This window comes from Topomyia yanbarensis, chromosome 3 (genome assembly GCF_030247195.1).
Source record: "Topomyia yanbarensis strain Yona2022 chromosome 3, ASM3024719v1, whole genome shotgun sequence".
Classification (NCBI taxonomy): domain Eukaryota; kingdom Metazoa; phylum Arthropoda; class Insecta; order Diptera; family Culicidae; genus Topomyia; species Topomyia yanbarensis.
The window spans coordinates 292,428,367-292,447,641 of record NC_080672.1 but is presented as its reverse complement, the minus strand read 5'-3'; the positions used below and the strand labels follow the sequence as shown (position 1 = coordinate 292,447,641).

Below are 19,275 nucleotides of genomic sequence, written 5' to 3'. Positions count from 1 at the left end.
ATGACGTAATATTAAACAATTTACAATCCTGTGGCATCGAAAAACATCTACTAACTTGGGATTATCCATGGGTGATTAAACTTAGGATCTGCTGAAAAACGGTGAAGATATAGCAACTTAAGGTTAGCGTTCCTACTAATTTTGAGACTTGGTACTTAGAGTGGCAAGATGGTTCATATTGCCCCACTACAACCTGTTCATTTTACCCCCCCCCCCCCCCCCAGACATTTTATTTTTAAACAGCCGTTCCGATTGAGCCATTTTGTCTTGATCCCTATTTATTTCTACAAGAGGCTCAATCACTATGATGAAACACCATTTTCAGAATAAAATCAAAATTCATCTCAAAAGACCTTTTTTTCTACATGCCGAATTTAACATCAGCGACAAATATGAACGCCGATTTTGGTTTTTATCGTATTTATTTCACATTCGACAGCTTTTTATCAAAAGAAATCGTTTCAGTATACTTTGAATACTTGACAGGTCAGGTTTCTGTGAAGTTTGTTCTAAATTTAACAAACATTGACTTGATTTGGCTACCTGTTCATTTAACCCTCCTGTTCATTTTACCCACAGTTCCCCTATTTAATGGCGACGGACGGAGGATTGTTCCGGAAGACTGTATGTGTGTATCTGACGATTTTTTAGGGCATTCGACCCGCGCGACGATTTTTTAGGGCATTCGATCTGCGGTTCAACCCTTCAATAACAGCTATATTTATTTTCGATGATTAAAAGCTTATAAAATACCGAAAGATCCGATTACTAAAAGATTCGACCGAAGTTCGTTCGTGTTTGACTGCCACGCATTTTTTTATTGTTTTATTTCTATTCAGGAGACTATGTTAGGGTGCCAATGGCACGTAGTGTAAGGTGGGGCAAAAGTGCGCACCTAACAGTTTTCGTAAAATAACTATTGGTAGAAAAGCACTAGAAAATCAGCATGATTACAAATTAATACTCTCATCACACATCTTCAAAACGTAATACTAGATATCTCTTGGTTCTGCTTTTAATCCGAGAAATAGTTATTTTCTTATGAATACTTAAATGCGCACTTTTGCCCCATGGTCGGGGCAAGAGTGCGCATAGCACGGGGCAAAAGTGCGAACTGATTAAATAGCCGATTTATTTCCGCCCATAAATTAAACTAATCAATTTTAGGATATCCATCCCCTCTTACTCTTCCTTCATAACTAAAAAGTACCCCACCGTCTGCCTCGGTTGATGTTGTTCAGTTTTCCATTATGTTGAAAAAACTCCAAGTGTTTCATCTTTTAGACAATGTCGCTCATGATCAAACTGTCACCCCTAGTAACATCATTATTTCGTCGCTGTTGTGCTATCTTATGACAAACGCCATTTTGGGGTAAACTGAGTTAGATATGCCACATTACTTGTCTAAAAAATCTCTACAAAGTGGCGTTTACAGAATTTTGATATTCTGCTTGGTTACTGAGATATAGCGAGAAACGTGCTGAAAATTTTTTAATTTTTTGCTTCAAATGACTGTGTCTGGGAATTGGCTCAAATTATCTTGATGTATAAGATGTTTTTATATGTGAAACTATCCGGGAAACACAATGGCATAATCATTTTCAAAACAAAAATACAAGAATTATGAGAAAAATGCAATTTAAATTTTAAACTGGAAATATTGCATATTTGGCAACACTGTATGCAAAAATAACTATTTTTTCTAGATTCCCTGACTCATTTCCTTCAAAATACATCTCACCGATTGTTTATAGACCAAATGAAGCCAAAGATATGAATAAAAGTTAATAATTGATACTTTTACCCCACCGTCAGTTTTTTAACTTAAATTGTTACGAAAAGTACTGTTTTTTTCATCAAATCAAATATATCTCGCAACGAACCATATGTTGAAGATTTTTAGGATACTGTAGTTTTATAGATCCTGATTTATTCAAACAGCCAATTTATGATTCCCAAAATTCAAAAAAAATATATCAAATCAGCGAAAAATGGTCCTTCCCCCTTGATTTCAAGCCACTATATTCAAACCTTTCATACTTATATGTGCGATTGGTTGACTTAATGGTACACTAAATCCATACAGCGTGGCCAGGTTTTAGTGCTTGTGTGCTTCTAAAAGTCCTATGCGCACTTTTACCCCACCTTACTTTATGGGAAAAGCTACCTATTGATTTTTTTAATAAGACACCTCGAAAAAAATACTCTATGCAAACTTTAGCTCAATCAAACATCAAGATTTAGTGTCATCTCGAAAATTTTATTGTGGATAGCCTTTACGGGACTTGAAAAATATTATCGTTTGGAACGATAGCTTTTAATTTCTTTTTGATGCAAAAAACATTAGAAATGTATGAAACGTCGGATCTTCTATCGTCTCGTGATTTTTGTAAAGGTTTTCTCCTCTGAAGCTTTTGGATTTTTGAAAAAAAAAAATGTCCAAATTATTTTTTTTCGAACTGTCACCAGATTTCTAAGTTTCATGCATGTCTAAGACATACACAAAATTAAAAGCTGTATTTCCAAACTCAGGTTGCATCTCAATTAAAAAAAAATTAATATCGCAGAAAGGCATTTTTTTCGAAATTACTCCAGATCTCAGACCTATGTGACATTATAGGACATTCTGAGTGATGGGGATTTTTTTCGATGTGCTATATCTGTATATTATCAAGACCACTATATTGAGAAGACTATTTTTAGGAACTGTGACATTGTTTGTGAATTACTCATTGCGGTACGTATCATTTGAATCATCAGTCCAAGTGCCATCATGACATTCTGGTTATGTCCCAGGCACTATCCACCCATCTTTTTGCACATCCAAGTAAAACAAAGCTACGACTTATTCAGCGGTAACAGTTATTTGTCTTCCAAATAAGCTCAAAATTGTGATATGATATGTCTTTTATGAAGGACTACCACGTCTACATGCCCTCTCACAAAGGTGAAATCGACAGTGTAATGCGTGGATCTACTGAAGCACGGGGTTATTTCAAACACCCCTTACTCCAGTGAGCAAAGCATTTTTAATTTCAATTGCACTGGACGGGACAAAATGATGTGTCCTCTCAAAATTCGTGTCAGGTAATTTTGGCAGGAGAGTCCACATAACCATCCCGCGTACAAAAAGCGTCTGACTAATGTGAAGCATTTCCTTTAAAATGTCCTTATTATTTTTTTTACAGAAATACTAAAAAGAGCTACGCCACTCACGACCACAAATCATTATGCTCACTTGACTCAGCCCAAGTAACAATTGTGAGTAATCCCAATGACTACTATTAAATTTCATTTCATTCTGATTTTTGGTTCCGGAGTTACGGGTAAGGCCACACTGGAATTTCCCATATAAACCGTTACAAACGTAATACCACAGACTAAAAATCTATTGAAATGGTCACCAAATTACATCGATTAGCAGGTCCAGATCACTGATCGCCAATCAAATGTTCTTTGAATATATTGTTCACTATCGACAATTCCGGAAGTCCCGGATTTGCGACATATTCCACAAAATCACATCGATTCTTCGGTCATGACTGAACCGAATTTCTCAAACCAAGTCTCGAATGGAAGGTATAATATGCAGTCGGGTACTACATCGCCCCCCGCCACCTCCCCCTTTCATAACCTCCCTACCCCTTGGATCACCCTTACACCCGCATTCCCTTCAGGTACCCTGCATACCAAAATAAGATAAAGGATTTCGGAGGCATCCTCCAATCTCGCTCTACTAACCCCCCACTCCCTCTACGTCCAAACTCATTTCCCCAGCATTTGAAAATATAGTCACATGAAGATAACATTGAACCACTGAGAACTGACATACAAGAAATTGAACTGTCGCTTTCAAATGACAACAGCAAGTAGCAACTTGCCACTGGTCGGCGCTTCGATCGATCAGCAATCGCTATACGGGACTTGTATGCAAACTTCGATACAATCGTGACTCATGCATGCAAACCTGTATACGATGGTGATTTTCGACGCATTTTCATTTAAATGTTTACACAGGTTTTTCGGGAAAGTTTGTTCTAGCTTATATGTCTGTTCTCTGTGATTGAACTCATGCTGACAAAACTAATTAAATATAATACCTTTTTGTTTAAAATGTCTCAACTTCAATTCAAGGTTCCCTAACATTTGCTCTAACATGATTTATAATGAAAATTGTTAATATTGTTTAAAACACAAAACGTTCATCGTAGTAATAAAAACTATCTTCCCTTCCCTTCAAATGTTAATTAGAAATCAAATCGCCTTTGAACGGCCCGTCAATATATCTTGCGAAGCCATAGACAAAAACAAACATATAATTAGGAAAAAATCGTAATTTTATATATTTATCTTGACTTTTCCTGGGTGGAGCACGGCACTGAGATGTTTCAAAAAGGGATGCATGGGATGGTAAAAGTGATAAACTTACAGCGCTAGCCATGTCTAAACAAGGAAAATCGAATGATGAAACGATGAAACCAAGTCAATACAAGGACGATAATTATAGTTAGTTCTTCGTGAAGATAATCTACAAAAGATCCAGTATAACGAGAAAAAATCTTCGTACGCTGAGAGCCACAAGTCCTAAAAGCTGTCGCAAGTGAATTGGTGGTAATATTTTATAATGATAAACTCTTCAATGCAATACTGTACATTTCTGGAATTATATGACAGTTTGTGGAGAAAAAAATCATTAGGTAAAATAATAAGTTCTAATTTATTCCAAACACTTTCTGATGAATTCGAAATACACAAAATAAATTTAATTTTTGTGCAAAAAAAACGCGCACACCATATTACAGTATGTACTGCTACAGCGCCTTTCTGAACCCCTTGTTGAACATAAATAGCAACCAATCGTAGATGGTAAAGTAAAATGCAGTAGTGAAACCTGCCTTTAGTAGTGATGGGCTGAGTCCTTTGTACAGACCACGAATGCCCTCGTGACGGCCAACCTCGTACAAACACTGCAGCATATGATTGGCCACAAAATGCTGACCGAAAGATTGTCGATTACTTGCGAAACCCTGTATTTGCAGTCGTTTTTTGGCCAGATCTAATGGATAGACTAACAATTTAGTACATAGACCAGCTAGACCACCGCACATAAACAGCTCGACTGGCGGTAGAGCGGCATTCTCGGGAAGATGTTCGAATTTTTTTATCGCAGTTCCGAATAAGTTGTAGAACATGAACTGTCCTCCAGCGAGAGGTGCTATTTGCAACATTGCCGGGCCTAGCCCTCTGTATAACCCACGAATGCCTTCTAGTCGGTATATCACGCTGACGGCTTGGATAGTGTTTTTATAGCCTCTTCCGGGATCCTGCGAAACTAGCCTGGTTCTAATAACATCCAAAGGCATGATGATGAGCGCCGCAAATGAGCCACTGCACGCACCGCACGTAAAGTTTCGCGCACGGTCGTGCTGTTCGAAAAAGGCTAGGTTTCGAAGTACTCCGTTGAATCTTTCGTAGAATGAAAATTGCGCCACGCCATACACAAGCGACAATAACTGAGCCGGGTTGTGTCCTTTCCAAAAGGCTAGTGTTCCCTCCTCACGGTATATACATGTCATTGTTTGGGCTATTGACCGGTATTTGGAAACCGCTGAACCAGCACTGATCGGTTCCACCTGTAACTGCAGACGAATCTTGAGCACGTCGAGAGGCTGGCAGATGAAGCGTGTGATGCATCCTGTAAGTCCTCCGGCAAGACCAGCATAGCTGACTCGATCATCCTTTGCACGGTCCATAACAAGAATTTTTTTTGGTAACTTAGAACGAGGATTTTAGTGTTACATCACAGTGAATAACTTATTTTTCATTAACTTTTCAAAATAACTGCAGAGCTCGATTTGTTTTGAATCTAAATTTGACGTTTCTTTGAGCATAGCATAGCATGCAAGTAATTTCGCCGTAAAGCATAAAATAAAGAAAACAAACGACCACAGTAAAGGCAGAACTATTGGGGCTTTTGAGACTATCAGCACCCAAGATGGAGAGAAAGGTGGGAACATTTGACACTTTTGAGTGTATTAGTATTATACTTGCAAAATTAAGCATGGCGGCCGGGGCCCTTGAAGTAAACATTAAACATTGGCGCACGATGAAAAGTGAGAAAAGGCCGAGCTTCACTTCGGATCTATCGATTAGAACACTCATGGACACATTTTACCTCGAAAAAAACCGATAAAATTAACTGACCGAATCGAAACAAAACTTATGGCAACAGAAGGGCCCGCTACGTCAACTGTTTGTGCTTTTCTTCTTCATATCCTCTTGTTTTTTCGGCTTCATCAAAGAAAAATGACAACCGCACCCACACAGAAAAAAATGTGCACACCTGTATCCGTCTTGATCAGCACCGGTGCGTAAGCAAATGCGTGTGTATTTTGATTACGCTAAACGATACATGAATCAAAGTTACCACTACACTGCTAAAAATCCAAACATATTTCGACGAGAACATTTCAAATGGATACATAAAAGGTAAACAATTCCTGTTAATAGTATTACTTCAAATGGACACTAACAAAGCTTTATACACGCCTTAAATAAGTCGATTCTGAAACCTGGCTGTTCGAGAAAAAATCGACTTATCACTTTCCCTCAAAAATTAACGGTTCATATACACCAAACAACAAAGCGGAAAAAATTGTTTATGGGCCCCTTTCTTAATGAAAAAGACTATACTTGAAAATGGTCCAAAAACATCCCAACCCCGAGAAAGGGATCAAAACAAACATCACATAATCATTTGCTGTAAACAAAAGGGTTCACCCGCATGAACTATAAGCATGTACGGAAAGGGTTTATGGGAGGAGGCACAAAACCAGTGCGATGTTTCAAAAGGAACCAAGACATTTATCTGCTAAAATCGTTCAAAATATTTTTTTTATTATATCTGGTATATTATTCGGAAAAAATGGTTAATTTAATACGGTATTACGTTGTTTGGTCCTTATATCAAGCTCCTGTTCATTAATGGGAATTTAAAGTATGAGGTATTTCTCATTTTCTCAGTATGAGGTATTTCTCATTTTCTCAATATGAGCATATTGACTTATTTGACGTCTAGGGCACCAACACCGTTGCAATGTGTAAAGACAACATACATATAACGGGATGTTTTCAATTCGCCATCTGATTTAAACTCATTTGGCCGAAATTCCACCCGATTTAACCTCAATCTCGCACTAACACAACTGCAAATGGATTAGTCAATTGTATTTAATGCCTTATGAAATATTGACGTCACCCACATGATGCATATACGCAAAATTGTGCTAAAAATATAAATTGTATTAATCTTGCATATATATTTGATGTGAAATCTGCTATGAAACAAATTTCTATGTGGCAAACTATTATAATTTTGATGTACGCACACGAATTTCAATTGTTTTTACATGATATTTATGTTTGACAGATAATTTTTATGTGCTGATACAAACTGCAAAGAATCTTGTGTGAAATCAATAGATTCAATATAGCCAATTTTATCAGTGTATATCGTACTTGCGCGTCACCCTGTGGCCGGCAATTGCCAGTGACAGCTTTATCATAAGCATAATAATTATTATTACCTCAGTGGAAAGAAAATAAAAAGCAAGAGAAAGTAAAATTTTGCGTTTGGATCAGTTTTTACCGGAACGCTCAGTGATAAGATTCAGTGTTGCAAACTATTGATAAAATGTGCTGCTAAGGGCAGCTGTAAATAATATTACGAGCATCGTAGCATATGCATGTTATAAATTGCCGTATCAAATCGTTTTGCTAGAAAGTAGAAAAATAATCGCGCAATGACTACCCTATTTGCACGGGTATTTCGCCAGGCAAAAATTACCTTTGAGCAGACAAATGCTGAGCGATTTTTGAGTAATCTACAGAATCTTCGGATCATGGTAGAACAGCTTACAATGGCTGATCTGAATCTTGATCCGGCAGTTGTGGCCCATGAAACTTTCCAACAACCAACGAAGGCACCGTGTACTTTTATTGATATCTTCGAAAATAGCAGTTTTACGATGTCTATTTTTGTCCTGAGGGAAAACTATACTATGCCCCTGCACGATCATCCCCTAATGCATGGTCTTCTGCGAGTAGTGACCGGCTCCGTCAAGATTCAAAGTTACACAGAGATCGATCGCCGAGAAAGCACTAGAGACGGCAACGAACTGCGGCATGTGCTTGTCAATGTGGAACAAGCGAAGGTAGTCGGCTCCGATAAAGGTGATTGTGCCATGCTAACACCGACGGAACGTAACTTTCATGAGATAACAGCCGTTGGAGGACCAGCCGCTTTCTTTGACATTCTCAGTCCACCGTACAATGCGGATATACCGATCTACGGAAGAAGGACTTGCTCATTTTACCGGAAGCTGCTACTGCCTGGAGATGGTGTCACCAACGATGGCCGCAAACGAATGGTATTAGAGAGGATTCCTACGCCGGACCATTACTACTGTGATACGGAAAATTTCAAAATGCCTGAATTTATGTTCGCCAGCGCTGCTAGTGAATAGAAGTTTGACTCAACATGCTGAAAAATTAGGGCATTATCCATTGCCGAGCAAATGATTAAAATTGAAACAAGCTGTAGACTAAATTATTGTTTAATATACCTACTGAAGTTTTACTAACTAATCGATATAATTGCATTTGTATTATAACTGACATGAAGTAGGCGGAGCTCATCCACCAACGCTATGTCCACTTGCATCTAGCTTCTTTCTACGGTTGTATATGAAGAATAGTAATTTAGCACTTGTTTTGATGATATTTAATACTAGTTTGGCAAAAATCACTATGTGAAGTAATCACAGAAAAGGTCTATGAAAGTTTGAACTGATAATTCTTTTTGTACGATTTCTGAGTCAAGTATTTCTAGTTTTGCTACCGTTCCCCTTGGGCCCTATTTTCATAGTCACGTCACTTAGTCACTAAAAGGAAAGTTTCATCTAGCCACCAGGCGACGTGACTCTGAGAATAGGACCCATGATGAAAGTACTAGAAAACTCCAAAGACAAAAAAACGGTTTTCTTCAGGTGAATGAAGATTTTTACAAGGTTTATATAGTTTATTGCAACTTTCAAAATTATCATGGCGAAATAACATAGTTGTACGTAGGGCTAATTGACTATTTCAAGCATGATTTTTGAAAACACCGTAACTAACAAATGTAAACAAACTGAGATTATCACTCCCCCGCATTCTACGCATCTTAATGTACATGCTGACAAACATTCGTTTCATTATTCGGTAATGCAGCTGAAAAATGCGCAATCGAAATAATGACGTACAAACAACTGACACGTCAACAGTGCATAAATACAGTTTCGTCATGTTAGTTACGTTAGGTTTGGTACTGCTGTAACACATACGTTATTTTAATTTAATCGGTTTTTGTAACTAAATCATTAAAATATACTACAATTTTTCTACTAAAATGCTCAATATAGGTAATGTTTCTATAAGGGGAACAAGAGCACGCAGTTCCTTAATTCTAGCAAATATTTTAGAGAAAAAGAATGCAAGTAATGTTATTCTAAGCACCACTAATGCACTTTCAGCACATTTTTATTTTTGATTATCTAAATCTATCCTACAGTAGATCAAATCTAAATACTTGTGACAATGCGAGCAAAAATGAGACACTAAAATCGACTAATTGAAAAATGTCGAAAGTGTAAGAGTGATGCTCAGAATAACGTAACCTTTATTTGTCTTCAACACACTGCTCAGAAGTGACAAACTACAAATGTTGGTTGTCCTCATTGGCATACTGCCTCGGCGGAACAGTTCAGTCATAGAATTGATTAAAAAATGATAAGATTAGTCACCACAATTGACGAAACTGAAATAACGTAAGTGCAACAAAGATACCAAACCAACGAAAGTAAAACGACGAAACTGTGAGCGTGGTACTAATAACATCGTAACTTTATTTTTTCTTCAATCCGCTCTTTTAAATGTCTTGATCGCGAATGTTCGTTCCATTCAATGGAAAGGCGTCTTTGGTGAGCATTTTGGATGAATATTTGGTGTAAAAATCGGTATGGTTTTTAAATAGCATTTAAAACAAAACTTCGAAAATGTCATCGCCGTTTTCTCTGTTTGGGTCAAGTGCGAGTTTCGCTGTTTTCAAAAATCATGCTTGATTTCATCTTTTGCTTCGGGCAAAGAGTTGCCCGGAGGAAAACATTGTTATTAGTATAAAAATAAACTGGTACAGGTGATATCTTCACATGTTTCATTTGTAAAATTTTTCCAAATGCTAGCCGTTTGTGGCATCTTGCGTGAGCATACGTTGCGAAAACTGTGATTGAGTTAACAGCGTCATATTGTTCGGTGCAGATGAAATTAGTTATCATCGAAAGTGTGAACTTGTAGCTAAATAACGTGCTTGATGCAATTCTAGTGATGGTATGAAAGATTACGGATAGTCTTAGATAAGACACAGAAATTGATTTTAACGCATTTATTGAATTGACAACATCACTATCCAGTTTATGGTGATGTGGATCTCAAAACTAAATTATTAGTACGCAAATCATTGCTAGAGTTTTAATATTTAAAAATGTTCCTTTCTTAATGGCGTTTCTAATCGTTACGCTTACAAAAAGATTTTATCAAAGTTACATATTTTTCTATATAAACAAATGACAGCTAAATTAGTTGATACTCACCCATACCTGCTTTTGTTCACAATCGACTGGCTGGCTAAATATAACTTCAATCACTATCCTCCTTAGCATAGATTGCCTGATTCCTTCGCTTAAATTTTTTCATCGGTGGCTTCTCTTCCGTACAATCTATCTTTTTCTCGTCAAAGGGCTGCGCTATGACACATTCTCTTACAGCGGAAACTTTCGGACTCGACAGATGCAACTCGTCGATGGTGAAGTTATCCGACAAATTGGAATCCTGCTTTTGTGGTGTCGGTAAACTTAACACACTGCGGTTTGAAGTAGATAGGGAAGAATCGTCCATGGTTGATGTATCCGTGCTTGAATCATGTCTCCATTTTGGCTTTGGCAGAATCGACGCCAGTGGGGCCCGTGGTAAAAGAAGACCGCCCTCTGCCTGGTCATCTCCGTTGGAAGAGGAATCCTCATCTAGCACAAGTTCGTCCTCGTTTCGATCTGAATTATTTGAGACATCAAGCGGACTTTGATCGATATACGTTGAAGTGTTGAGACTGTGTCCAGTCATCAGCATAGCCAATTGTAAAGGGTCATCTATATTTAGCCTATCACAAAATTCCGTTGTTTGAGGATTTAGGAACGCCTTGGGTTGATCAATCAAATCCATAGCTATACCCGCCGCAGAATTATAAGGCTCCGATATTCGAGAAAAATTCCGAGGAATTTGTAAATTATTTTGAAATCGCTCTAAGACTGCCTTTTTCTCCTCTTCACTGGGTGTAAAATTGAACCGTTCGGAGCTACCCTCTCCTGGCATGTAACCGTTGCTACCCCGGACGCTGATGAGATGGTTGGTCAAATGCAGGATAGTTAGCCATTCTAAATCATAATTTAACTCGATTCTCCTAGACGCATCGGACGTTGGTAAGTCTAGTACTTGCAAAAATCTCCTTTTGGGTAGGCACTTATCTAATGCCAAAAACTTCGTGCTCTCTCCACCTTCATGCGAAATTACGGCGGAAAACTTACAGTGAAGATGGGCCGAAAACCAATACGGAGGTCTTAGTGCTTTCAGCAAATCCTCGCACGGTGGACTTCCCAGCTTGTTTTCCTCGATTTCCTCTCTAAAGGCCGGTTTAAATCGGATCAACTGGTTCTTGTTTCCAAAATTGGTAACGCCTCGTGGCCAATCGTGGGACAATAAAATGTCTACCTTAGGCGTAAGCTGTTTCAAACGAAACACGTCAATTTGGCGAATGTGATACACGCTACGTTTGGTAGATTCATTATACGGGCTGAACTCAAATCTTCCTTTCAGGTAATCGTGTCCTTTGTAAATACCAGAAACTCCACCTATTCGTATTCCATTTATATTAACTACCCCAGCATAACCGAGGTAGTATATGTTCGGTGCAACCCATCCTCCATATGGTAATTCCTGAAGGTAGTTTGATGCCTCGTGATTTCCTCCAATGAAAATCGTTAAAACCGGAGCTATTTTTTCCCCGCTGTAATACCTATAAAACATTTTTTTAATTTTCAATAAAAAAACTATCCAACATGTAGAAACTTACTTATAAAATGTTCCGATATCCAGATGCTTTTTGGGTACCGCCATGCACTGCAAATCCTCCAGATTCCTGGTTGATTGGAAATCACCACAACAGATCAAAAGGTCAATCTTATATCCCTCTTGAACCTGAATGGACTCAACCAGTTCATAAATTTTCTCCAACTCACCATGAGCACAACCTTCAACTGCAATTTTCATTGTTTTTTCACACGACTTTACTATGAATTTCGACAAACCAAAGTATTTGAAATAAATTAGGTTTTTCGCTCTGCGCAAAACTATACTTGCAACGAATCCGGCATCGTTTGATAAATGCAATCAAAGCGGTTTATGCTCCTTGTTTATATTTTCCACTACCTGTTCGGTCGGTAGTTTTGATGATGGAAAGCTTATGCTGCTTGACGCTAACCTGCTCTGCTGATTATGATGTTCGGAATGTTTGACAGTTAAAATATTATATCGACAGCACACTACAAATGTCTCCACTTTACCGACCAAATATTTAGTTTCTATGCCCTATGAGGAAGTAAAGTTGACGAATAAACTCATGATGGAGGCAAATACGGTTATACTACCCCCTACAAAACTGGGTAAACACTTTCTAAATAATGGGTGCTATACCTACCCAGTAAACGAAAATGCGGGTTAAACTAAATGCTGGCGATAGGTAAGCTATTGAAATTTTGTTCCTGGCTACCCACCGCAACTTGCCGCTTGCAGTAAAACTGGGAGGGGACCTGCGGATAGATGTTTTCTTATATTTTTTCAGTTAATTTTATTTTTCGTCTCGCATAATCACTCTTTCTGACTCACATGGCTGCATCTGACGTTTTCTGCTATTCGCATGTCGAATTTACAAATTCCTCGTCTCAGCTATAAAAGTAATGGGTACCTATATACGTCAACAATGGGTACTTCTCAACCCAGTTTTATTTTTTAATTGAAAATGCGGAGAAAAGTAGGGTTACTGTCCCCTGATTCATCTTAGCTCCTGTATTCATCCCACCTACTTGAATACATTAGTTAGAGCAGCGTCTGCTATATCTATTCTACGCATTAGGTGAAATGATAGGATGAGTAAGGGTGCGTTGTACTAGACTTTTCACTTCGCTCAAACGCGAGTATTTTACATTTTCCAAACCAGATTCTTTGTGTTACTGCTTCTTAAAAACGAAGCAAGCATGCTGATACCTATTTAAGCGCAATTGCGTCATTAGATGAAGAATAAAATCCTCCTTTTATTTAACCCTCAAAAAGGCAACCGGGTCTAAGAGGCCCGGCACATAACAATTTTTTAGTTACAAAAAAATGTGTATGCAGTATAAGCTTGGGCATGGAAATTTTGATAAGTAGCTTTGAAATCTATAACAAAAATAAAGAATTGTGAAATTTTCATCTATGGAGTGATGCGCAGCTATGTTTGAATTTTTTACATGCACAAAAAGGCAAGCCGGGTCTGGCAGGCCCGGTGTGCATGCAATACTAGGCTACTACTACTACTAGGAATACCACGGGTTTTATACATTAATATTTATCTGAAAAAAACATTTGGATGAGTTCATCGTCATATTAGCAGGAATTTTTTCATGTTTTGATTGATTTTATCTTTTTACCTTTTCTTTTAAGAAAAAAATCTTGAAAGTTTGAGCGAATTCTATACATTTCTTTTATAAGAAATGTAGAAATAGCATACGATAATGACGTGTGTCATATTTTTTTGGGTAAATACTTTTATTTCACTCACTGTGGTCTACTTGACAATTATTTGGATACAACATAACCTAACTCTGTCGTTATTGTCTATTTGTTGTCTATTCTTTCTGTTATAGTTTTCGTAATAATTCAAATTGTAGGATCTAAAAACAACAAAAAATTGAAATGGCTATAAGACGATATGCCCATGTTTTCAATCGTCTCAAAGAATCTGAAGTAATGGAAGAAATTCGAGCAAATTCAACAGCAGACGATTCCGAAACTGATTTGCAAAGCGAGGAAGAAGATGTGAATGATATTGCTTCCGATGATGAATCTGATGTAGAAAAATATGAATATGTACTCCGGTTATGCATCAGAAGAAATTGATAGCAACCCAGAAACATTTATTGGTCGTGTTCAAACGAAATGGAGCTTAGAACCAATCGACAGTCGACGTGATCTTCCGAGTACTACCCTTTTGGAAAAAAAATTGAGCTTTTTACATTCATCGCCTTATACGCTGAAATCGGGATTTACTGCGTGTTCGTACTCATCATCCTGTAATTCCGGAACCGGAAGTCGGATCAATTAGAAATTCAACAGCAGCCAATGGGAATGCTGTACCTTTCATTTGAAACCAAGTTTGTAAAAATCGGAAAAGAATTCGCTGAGAGATAGGTATGACTTTATCTTAGGAACTTGGTAAGTTCCCCCGGGGCATCAAAAACCGCCATAGCTGGCCAATGTGGTCGAAGTACCCTCGGTGGGTCATTAATGATCTAGACATGCAAAGCCAAGTAATGTTGCACATATTTTAATATATATTGCATCATTTGGACATCATGGTGGTATCAGTTTCTATGGAAATTTGCTGTGTGATTGTACTCTTCAACACCTAACTCCAGAACCAAAAGTCGGATCAATAAAAAAAATCAATAGCGACCGATGGGAAGGCTGCACCTTTCATTTGAGACTAAATTTGTACAAATCGGTCCAGCTACCTCAGAGAAAAATCGGTGAGATTGTTTGCCACATACATACATCCATACATACATACATACATACACACACATACAGACATTTTACGATCTCGATGAACTGAGTCGAATGGTATAAGAGATTTGGCCCTGCGGGTCTCGGTTAAAAAGTCGAAATTTCGACCGATTGCATAACCTTTCTATATGAGAACGGCAAAAAAGGAGCTTGAATTTAGACGGGCCTTAGAGGCCCGGCTTGCCCTTTAATGTTAGGATTTTAGCTTGCCTTCACAAGGGTTAACAAACCGATAGAGCTCATGTTTCTAAATATACCAAATATACCAACCTCCAAAACTTCAAAATGATTTTTAATAGATGTTCTAAAAAAATGTAAACACGTCCTCATTTGACACTATCGACATACCTTGACAGTGAATTTACCCACAGGGGTTAGCATTTATGACATTTATCCCAGTAAAAGGGTAGGGATCAAGGTAGCTCAATGCAAGGTGTAGTTGTTATAATTCAATTTAAAAAAAATCATTTTTACTTGTTATTTTGCGTACAAAAAGTGAAAAAAAATCGATTGCGTATCTTTAACGTCAGCTGCATCGGAAAAAACAGGATTTGGCGTAATGACCAAATTGACTCACTGTAAGGCGAGTTACAATCGAAAAAATGTAACATCCTGACTAATGAGATGAATAAGGGCTCGTCTACCCTGCTTTGTTTTACTTTTTTTTAATAGGAAAGCTTTATATTTTAGGAAAATTTAGTTTGATTCGAGAATAATTAGTAGAATAATTGTTTATTTTTTATATTCTTTGATTTAAATTACTTACGTGTCTTCGTTTTTTTCTGCTCATTTTGTCGTCTCGTATAGCCTCTCTTTTTGCCTTACAGATTTTAAATGGACTGGCTGCATTTGGCGTTAGGTTTTTTTCGTATTCGCACGTCCCGTCTCAGGTAAAGGCTAATTTACAGTTTGGAAAACGTCCCCCCTGGGTCCCTGTATGTTTTAAATGGAGCTCGAGATTTCAAATCCCGTGACGGGAAACGAGTCTCCACAAAAATGAGTTTTCCTGAAGTGTAAATCCAACCGCGGGAAACATCACGGGATTTTAAAACTCTCCACGTAGAAATGCGGCCGGGAACAATTCAACACAAACAGGGATCTTCAGGAGTGTGCGGGTTAATGCATATTCTGATGCAGATTAGTACCGTGAGTTAATATCTCAGTCCTTTTTCAATTTTTTGGCCCGAAACTATTGAAAAAAACATTTTTTAGTTTGTTTTCTTTTAGGACAATAACACATCCAAACACATGCGACTTGCACGACTCTATAGGTTGCCTTATCAGATCTACCATAGTTTGCAGATGAAACTTGGGATGGCAGGCTGCTAGCAGATTGAAAAAGTACCAGATCATGCTGTGTGGGGTGCTGTCCCGGTTAACAATGAGGCGAACGAGATATTTGCAGATACGCCATTCAGTAGGACAACTGTCAGTTTGCTGGTTGAATTTAGTTTGGTTTTTTTAATTTAAAAATCATAAAAGAATAATTAAGGTTTAAGAATGATATGAGTGTGCTCGTAAGGACACCCGCTATCAATACATAAGAAAAACTGGCACAATTTTTCCAAATTAAAGATCCCTATTGTTTCCGACGGGGAAAATAGTATTTTTGTAAAGTTTGCAATTCGCTGCAAGTTTGATACTGCTTGTATTTTTAAGAAGCAGCAGAGTTTTTGGTTTAGCAGTGTGGAGAGATCTCGGCGGGAAATTTTCCCTGATCAAATCCTGACGCAAATCCCGTGTTAAATCCCGTGATCCATTTCCCGAATTTTAAACTAGCCTTAAGAGGTAACAAGTAAATTTACACACTTAAAATCCATTACCTACCAGTAGGTAATTTAAATTTGCTGTCTTGATTTCACTGCTGGAAAACAAGCGAGAGGGAATGATTTTTTTACTTAAAATTAATGGGATAATGTTTAGTCGGCTTTGGGGAATATCTCATTATTTTTTAGTAAATTTGCCCAAGCAACCAAAAGTGCGTATAAGGAAGCTGCATAAGCTTCCCGTTTTAAGTAATTTTGCGATACGTTTTGTGTACTAATAGCGGCTTAAGCAGCTTTCAAGTTCCATTAAAGCTTAAGCAGCTTGAAAGTTCGCTAAGAACTTTATGTGAACTTTAAAGTGTGCTTTTTAAGTATTATCCGAACTTCTGGTTGCTTGGGTGGACTCCCTCTCTTTCGTTTTTTTTTTTTTGTTGGAGGAAGTAGGATGTACAGATTTCAGATTACCTACTGCTAGGTAATGCAAGTTTCTCGTGTAAGACAAGACGTGACAATCGGCTTCTTATTTTTCCTCCAACGTTCTTCTTTACGCGCAACCCTGCCGAAATCTTCCGAACAGTGTTACTACTTTTAGTAATGAAAATGGATTCTTGTTGATTAAATTAATGTCTGCAATTCGCGACTACGAAGCTGAGTTTGACAGCTTGTGTGCGTGAAGTTCATGTAAACAAATGGATGATGGAAAATGAATAATTTTAAATGTGCCGTTTTCGACGGTTTTTTCATAAATACATAAAATTGTTAGTACCAATCAAAGCAAAAATCATCAAACGAACTAATTTGGTAAAGAAACAAGTAAAAAAGTCGTAGAACATATTTATTTTGCGTCCTCAACATAACGCATTTTTGTGAAGCAAAAAACAAATAAGTTTTCAAAATGATAAAAAGTATTGAAAATTCACCTTTTCGCCCAAAATATTATTTACAGATTGAAAAGCGATATGTATCCAACTTATGGAAAAAATTTCTCTCAATACAATTAGTTTGTTATGGAGAAATGTGTATTTTTCGTTGGACATATTTATACCGCCAGGAGCTATCAATGTATATGGTCGGTGTTAAGTCAGACCGGACCAAGTCGCAAAACATCAAAAAATGAGTTAATGATAGCACTGGATAAAGAATTTCTTCATCTACATTCCACTTTTACCAGATTTGAAATATGAAACAATAAACAAGAATTATGGTAAAAAATATTTTCCAATTATAATGTAAAGGATGCTGCGATTCAAACTTTAAACGCGTTTTTCTCGAAATCAATGCACTGTCACTTACTCCGGTCTGACCTAACACCGTCCATATGGAACAAAATAAAAAATATACTGATGTGCAGGTTATCTGCAGTTTTCAACCACGCAGATGTCTTTAACCACGAAGAGGATATCACAACATAGGGGAATAAGATTTTAGGACTATATACTTGCATATAGTTTGCTTTAAAGAAACACGGGTGGGTTTTGAGCAGTTGAACGCTATCAAGATAGTTTTTGGCTGGGCAGATGTTTCCGCTTGTCATAAATAGCAATACACACCGGTCAAAATTCGGTGGATTCCGAATTTCCATACTTCTTTTCAGAACCACGAGTGTTTTTGATAGTTATACTTTCTGTGAAATTCGACCAGTTTATAAAAACTTTTCATCACGTTCTCTAGCAAAAAACTACCAAACTATATACGTCATGCTTTATTGGGCTGATGCTCTATTGGCCTATACCATTAAAATTACGTTTTAATATATTTGTATATTAAAATCACAATTTGCAATTAACCAAGACGAAACCTATGCTAAAACGTGAAATTCCTATTCCATTTTTTCTGCGAAAATGCTTTGACAAAGGTTTGGTGGCTTAGTAGAAAGGTTTAGCGGAAGTCTATTAGATCCCTTTCACTGATTTAATTAACTCAATATTCTTAAAAATTTGAAAATGGTCCTTTGAAAACTGACGAAAAATTAACATCATTTGCATCACCCACAGGCACAACTTTTGTAGATGGCGACACCGTACCTTCGATGACGCGAATATACAGAGCCGTAGCAAATATAAATTAGAGAACAACCGGTTAAATGCGCTTACACTAAAAAAACAAACGTTAGTTCTATTTGCCTCAAACCACTTAAAATCCATATGAAGAAAAAATGCTGATGTTATCATGCGCACGCATACCTTTTATGTGTCAACTGTATAAACTATGTATGCGCACCTATAAGTTATATGTGCGTATTGTTATATAATCGGGTTTCATGTGCCTTATAGTAGAGCACTCTACTTAGAGTGTGGCCAAGAGGCCATGACGTATCCAAACGAACATGAAATTCGACGTATTTCTATTGTGTTTACGTCAAATTCCATGTTCGTTTGGATACGTCATGGCATCTTGGCCACACTCTAACTAAAGTGCTCTACCTTATAGCTATGAAATGTGAATGTAAGATTAATATGTCTTGTAAATACACAAATTAGGTTTATGTAGGGGAAAGTGAGGCAATATCGCCATGTGGGGAGAGTTGAGCACCCCCGTTTTC

General features: G+C 37.5%; 3 protein-coding genes across 5 annotated transcripts; 1 reads left to right on the top strand and 2 right to left on the bottom strand.

The window, feature by feature from the left end:
* Positions 1-4,698: 4,698 nt before the first annotated feature.
* LOC131689645 (mitochondrial thiamine pyrophosphate carrier-like) lies at positions 4,699-5,878 on the bottom strand. Its single transcript, XM_058974883.1, has one exon. It carries the CDS (start codon positions 5,751-5,753, stop codon positions 4,812-4,814), a length of 942 nt encoding a protein of 313 aa, XP_058830866.1. The 5' UTR covers positions 5,754-5,878; the 3' UTR covers positions 4,699-4,811.
* Positions 5,879-7,559: 1,681 nt separating this feature from the next.
* Positions 7,560-9,141, top strand: LOC131690277 (2-aminoethanethiol dioxygenase). Its single transcript, XM_058975926.1, has one exon. It carries the CDS (start codon positions 7,803-7,805, stop codon positions 8,523-8,525), a length of 723 nt encoding a protein of 240 aa, XP_058831909.1. The 5' UTR covers positions 7,560-7,802; the 3' UTR covers positions 8,526-9,141.
* Positions 9,142-10,465: 1,324 nt separating this feature from the next.
* Positions 10,466-12,641, bottom strand: LOC131690276 (lariat debranching enzyme). Of its 3 annotated transcripts, none has more exons than XM_058975925.1 (3): positions 12,387-12,641; positions 12,221-12,286; positions 10,466-12,163 (listed from the first exon to the last, which is right to left on the bottom strand). In XM_058975925.1, exons 2-3 carry the CDS (start codon positions 12,262-12,264, stop codon positions 10,735-10,737), a joined length of 1,473 nt encoding a protein of 490 aa, XP_058831908.1. In that variant the 5' UTR covers positions 12,265-12,286; positions 12,387-12,641; the 3' UTR covers positions 10,466-10,734. The 3 variants fall into 3 exon arrangements, with proteins under 3 accessions (XP_058831908.1, XP_058831907.1, XP_058831906.1); XM_058975924.1 differs by having other exon boundaries at positions 12,221-12,437; positions 12,504-12,641; XM_058975923.1 differs by having other exon boundaries at positions 12,221-12,641.
* Between the last annotated feature and the right edge of the window lie 6,634 nt (positions 12,642-19,275).